Source organism: Mandrillus leucophaeus, unplaced genomic scaffold, assembly GCF_000951045.1.
Source record: "Mandrillus leucophaeus isolate KB7577 unplaced genomic scaffold, Mleu.le_1.0 Scaffold1389, whole genome shotgun sequence".
Taxonomy (NCBI): Eukaryota; Metazoa; Chordata; class Mammalia; order Primates; family Cercopithecidae; genus Mandrillus; species Mandrillus leucophaeus.
This window is the reverse complement of record NW_012101353.1, coordinates 9,264-15,464: the sequence shown is the minus strand read 5'-3', so window position 1 is coordinate 15,464 and position 6,201 is coordinate 9,264. Positions and strand designations below refer to the sequence as shown.

Below are 6,201 nucleotides of genomic sequence, written 5' to 3'. Positions count from 1 at the left end.
TCACCCTGTTGTGCTACCATATAGTAGGTCTTATTCATCCCCACCTCCCCTCCCAGCCCCCACTACCCTTTCGAGTCTCTGGTAACCATGCTTCTATACTTTATGTCCATTAGTTCAATTCTTTTGTTTTTAGATCCCACAGATAAGTGAGAACATGCCATGTTTATCTTTCTGTGCCTGGCTTATTTCACTTAACATAATGATCTCCAGTTCCCTTCATGTTGTTGCAAATGAGTGAATCTCATTCTTTTTATGACTGAATAGAACTACATTGTGTATATGTACTACATTTTCTTTATACATTTGTCTGTTGATGCATATTAAAGTTGTTTCAAAGTCTTAGCTATTGTGTACAGTGCTGCAACAAACATAAGAGTGCAGATACTTCTTCGATGTACTTATGTCCTTTCTTTTGGGTATATACTCAGCAGTAGGGTTGTTAGATCATCTGGTTGCTTTATTTTTAGTTATGTGAGGAATATTCAAACAGCTCCCTGTACTGGTCATACTAATTTGCATTCCCACCAACACTATACAAGGGTCCACTTATCTCCACATCCTCACTAGCATTTCTTATTGCCTGTCTTTGGATATCAGCCATTTTAACTGGAATGAGATGACATCTGATTGTAGTTTTGATTTATATTTCTCTGATGATCAGTGGTGTTGACCACTTTTTTGTATGCCTCTTACCCATTTATATGTCTTCTTTTGAGAAACATCTATTCAAATCTTTTGCCCACTTTTGGATTGGATTAGTATATTTTTTTTCTATAGAGTTGCTGGAGTTTCTTATATATTCTGGTTATTAATCTCTTGTCAGATGAATAGTTTGCAAATATTTTTCTCCATTCTGTGATTGTCTCTTCCTTTTGTTGATTGTATCTTTGGCTGTGCAGAAGCTTTTTAACTTGATGTGATCCAATTTGTTCATGTTTGCTTTGAATGCCTGTGTTTGTAGGGTATTGTTCAAGAAATTTTTGCCTAGACCAAAGTCCTGGAGATTTTTCCTAGTGTTTTCCTATATTAATTTCAGAGTTTGAGGTCTAAGATTTAAGTCTTTAATTGATTTTGAGTTGAATTTTGTATATGGCACGAGATATGAGTTCGGTTTCATTCTTCTGTGTAGGATATTAAATTTTCCCAGCACGTTTGTTCAAGAGACTGTCTTTCCCTCAGTGTACATTCTTGGCACCCGTGTTAGTCTGTTCTCATGCTTCTAATAAAGCCAACACAAGACTGGGTAATTTATAAAGGAAAGAAGTTTAATGGACTCACACTTCCACATGGCTGGGGAGGCCTCACAATCATGGCGGAAGGTGAATGAGGAGCAAAGTCACGTCTTACATGGCAGCAGGCAGAGAGCTTTGCAGGGGAGCTTCCATTTATAAAACCATGAGATGTTGTGAGATTTATTCACTATCATGAGAAAAGTATGGAAGAAACCACGCCCATGATTCAATTATCCCCACCTGGCCTCACCCTTGACTTGTGGGGATTATTACAATTCAAGATGAGATTTGGGCTGGGAGCACAGCCAAACCATATCAGCACCTTTGTCAAAAATGAGTTCACTCTAGGTATGTGAAATTGTTTGTGGATTCTCTATTCTGTTCCATTGGTCCATGTGTTTATTTTTATGTCTGTACCATGCTGTTTTAGTTAGCATAGCTCTGTAGTATAATTTGAAGTGAGATAATGTGATTCTTCCAATTTTGTTCTCTTTGCTTAGGACAGTTTTGACTATTCTGGGTCTTTTGTGGGTCCATATAAATTTTAGGATTTATTTTTGCTATTTCTTTGAAGAATGCCATTGATATTTTGATAGGGATTTTATTGAAACTGTAGATTGTTTTGATAGTATGGGCACTTTAACAATGTTGATTTTTCCAATCCATGAACATGAAATATTTTTCTGTTTGTGTCCCCTTAAATTTCTTTCCTCAGTGTTTTATAGTTTTCATTATAGAGATCTTTCAGTTCTTTGGTTAAATTAATTCCTAGGTATTTAATTTTATGTATGGCTAGTGTAAATGGGATTACTTTTTAAATTTCTTTTTCTTTTTGTTCATTGTTGGCATATAACAATACTACTGATTTTTATATTGATTTTGTATCCTTCAACTTTACTGAATTTGTTCATCAGTTCTAATAATTATCTTGCAGAAGCTTTAGGTTTTTTCCTAGTATAAGGTTATATCATCTGCACACAAGGATATTTTGACTTCTTCCTTTCCATTTTTGATAGCCTTTATATCTTTCTCTTGTCTCATTGCTCTTGCTAGGTCATCCAGTATTATGATGAATAACAATGGTGACCGTGGGCATCCTTGTCGTGTTTCTGATCTGAGAGGAAAGACTTTCCATTTTCCGCATTCAGTATAGTACTAGTTGTGTGTCTCTCATATAGCTTTTTTATGTTGAGGTATGTTTCTTCTATCTCAAGTTATTTTTCATGAATTTGTATGAGGAAAGGATGTTAACTTTTATCAAATCCTTTTAAAGCATCAACTGAAATGATCATATGTTTTTTATCCTTCATTCTTTTGATATGATGTATCACACTGCTTGATTTGCACATGTTGAACCATCCTTGCATCCCAGGGATAAATCCCACTTGGTCATTGTGAATGACCTTTTTATTGTATTGCTGAATTTGGTTTGCTCGCATTTTGTTGAAGATTTTTGCATTAGTGTTCATCAGGTGTATTGGCCTGTAGTTTTGTTTTCTTGATGTGTCTTAGTCTGATTTTGGTATCAGGGTAATACTGGCCTCATGGAATGAGTTTGGAAGTGTTCTATTTGCCTTTATTTTTTGGAATAGTTTGAGTAGGATTGGTATTAGTTCTTTAAATGTTTGGTAAAAATCAGCAGTAAAGCTAGCCAATCTTGAGATTTTCTTTACTGGGATACTTTTTATTTTTTGTTTGATCTTCGTACTGGTTATTGCATGTTTAGGTTTTGGATTTCTTCCTGGTTCAATCTCGATGGGTCATATTTGTCTAGGGATTTGTCCATTTCTTGTAGATTTTCCAATTTATTGGCATATAGTTGCTGATAGTAACCACTAATAATTCTTTGAATTTCTGCAGAATCAGTTGTAATGCCTACTTTTTAATTTGTTTCTATTTATTTGAATCTACTCTGTTTTTGGTTTTTTTTTTTCTTATTCTGGCTAAAGGTTTGTCAATTTTGTTTAACTTATCAAAAAAGCAACTTTTTGTTTCATTGATCTTTTGTTTTGTTTTCTTCATTTAAATTTTATTTGCTTCTGCTCTGATCTTTATTATTTCTTTTCTTCTACTAACTTTGGATTTAATTTACTTTTGCTTTTCTAGTTCTTTAGGATGCATCATTAGATTGTTTACTTGTCAATTTTTCTCCATTTTTGATATAAGCTCTTGTAGCTATAAACTTCCCTCTTACTAGTGGTCTTGCTGTAGCCCCTAGGTTTTGGTATGTTGTGTTTCCATTATCATTTGTTTCAAGAAAATTTTCAATTTCCTTTTTAATCTCTTCATGGGCCCACTGTTCATTTATGAGCATATTTTTATATTTCCATTTATTTGTGTAGTTTCCAAATTTCCTCTTGTTATTGATTGCTGGTTTTATTACATTGTGGTCCCTGAAGATGCTTGATATTATTTCATTTTCTTTGAATATTTTAAGATGTGTTTTGTGACCTAACATATGGTCAATTCTTGATAACAATCCATGTGCTGTGGAAAAGAATGTGTATTCTGTAGCAGTTGGATAACATATTCTCCAAATATCTATTAGATCCATTTGGTCTATAGTGCAGATGAAGTTGAATGTTTTCTTGTTGATTTTCTCTCTGGATGCCCTGTCCAATGCTGAAAGTGGGGTGTTGAAGTCTCCAGCTATTATTGTATTGTGGTCTATCTCTCTCTAGTTCTAATTATAGTTCTTATATATATCTGGGTGCTCCATTGTTGGTTGCATATATATATGATTGTTCCATCTTCTTGCCGAGGTGACCACTTTATTACCAATAGTGATCTTCTTTTTCTCTTCTTATAGTTTTTGTTTTGAAATCTGCTTTGTCTGTTTTAAATATAGTAACTCCTGCTCATTTGTTCATTTCCATTGGCAGGTACTGTCTCATTCTATTCCTTTATTTTCAGCCTACGTGTGTCTTTATAAGTGAAGTGTGTTTCTTTTAGGTGACAAGTTAATAGGTCTTGTTTTTCCATCCAGTCAGTATGTCTTTTGATTGGAGATTTTAGTCCATTTACATTCAGTGTTAATATTGACAAGTAAGGACTTACCCCTGCCCTTTTGTTATTTGTTTTCTGGTTGTTTTGTGGACATCTCTTCCTTCTTTCATTTCTTCCTGCCTTCCTTTATTGAAGATAATTTTCTCTGCTTACACGTGTACAGATTTTTCTTAATGCCTACTTTATACCAGTCGCACATTTGTGCATCTGTAACAGTCCTCTCTTTAAGGTTGCATATACTTCCATCACTATAATTTAAATTTATAATGAGGTTTGGATACCTTCATCATGATGCATGTACCCTTGAATTGCTACAACAAATGTGCCATTTTTTCTCCTTTTCCATCAGTTTTTACTTGTGTCTTGTCAGCTAAAGTCCAGGAAGAGATTGAACGTGTGATTGGCAGAAACCGGAGCCCCTGCATGCAGGACAGGAGCCACATGCCCTACACAGATGCTGTGGTGCATGAGGTCCAGAGATACATTGACCTCCTCCCGACCAGCCTGCCCCATGCAGTGACCTGTGACGTTAAATTCAGAAACTATCTCATTCCCAAGGTAAGTTTGTTTCTCCTACACTGCAACTTCATGTTTTTGAAGTCCCCAAATTCATAGTATCATTCTTATCCTCTACCATCACCGGGTGAGAGAAGTGCATAACTCATATGTATGGCAGTTTAATGGGACTTTGTGTTGTTTCCAGTTTGGGGCTACAGAGTTTTGTAACAGGTCTTTGTGTCTGGCAGTGTGTGTTTTCCAGATTTATGATCTTTCTTCAAGATTGGTTTGGCTACTCTTAGGTGCTTATATTTGCAAATACATTTTAAAGGTATTAGTTTGTCAATTTCCCAAAACATTGGGCTGGAATTTCTGTCAGGGTGGCATTAAATTTGTAAGTCAGTTTGGAAAGAACTGAATCTTGACACGTTGAGTCTTTCTATTCCTCAATATAATTATGCTTCCAATTTATTTGGGATTTCTTTTATTTTCCCAGGAATGTTGTGATTTTGTTGTCATGGGTTTCAAGTCTTTGGTTTTCCCTAGATAATTAATATTCTTGTTGTGGAACATAATTAGTTTTTATCATTCTGATGATGTTAATCTGTCAACTTTGCTAATTTTACTAATCACTATTCATAATTTATTTCTGGATTCATTGTAATTTCTGTGTACATTATATGTATCTGGGTTAATATTGTTTTATTTCTTATTTTCCATTTCTCTTGGGCTTAATGCCTCTTTATTGCATTCATTATTGCATTGGCTAGAATTTCTAGGAGGGCATTGAATAGAATTGGTGTCAGTGTGGATCCTTGTTTCTCCTTTCTAATCTGCAGGAAGTAGTGGAAGTTTTCCATTTCAATATTGAGAATGATGCTTGAAGTAGATTTTGGTAGTTTTTTTTTTATAAGATTAGAGAAGTTTGCTGTCATATATGTATGTCACCATTGTGTATAAAATCTTATCAATCAATTCTGGGCATCTATTTATACAATTGTGTGTTAGTCCATTTCCATTGCTATAAAGGAATATCTTTGGCTGGGTAATTTATTTAAAAAGAGTTTTATTTTGGCTCATGGTTCTGCAGGCTGTACAAGAGGCATAATGGAAGCAGGCATCTCCTCCTAGTGAGGACTTCAGGTAGCTTTCAATCATGGAAGAAGGTGAGGGGGAAGCAAGCGTGTCAAATGGCTAGAGAGGGTGTAAGGGAAAAAGGGGTAGAAGTGACTTTAAACAACCAGCTTGTGTGTGAACTAACAGAATATGGACTCACTTATTATCATGGGAAGTGCTTTAAGCCATTTATGAAGAATTCATCCCCATGTCCTAAATACCTCCCACCAGACCCCACCTACAACATTGGGAATCACAATGAGATTTGAAGGGGACAAATACCCATTCAACATCAGATTATATATATTTGGCTTACATTCCTCACTAAATAAAAATAAGTATGCACATA

The 6,201-nt window shown here is 35.0% G+C and overlaps 1 protein-coding gene across 2 annotated transcripts in view; it reads left to right on the top strand.

Moving 5' to 3' along the window:
• LOC105534699 (cytochrome P450 2C9) overlaps positions 1 to 6,201 on the top strand; it is a 61,903-nt gene that overhangs the window by 46,588 nt on the left and 9,114 nt on the right. For both annotated transcript variants that reach the window (XM_011973491.1, XM_011973490.1), the window contains one exon: positions 4,609 to 4,796. In XM_011973491.1, coding sequence (XP_011828881.1) covers positions 4,609 to 4,796 — 188 coding nt within the window. The remainder of the gene's footprint in view (positions 1 to 4,608; positions 4,797 to 6,201) is intronic.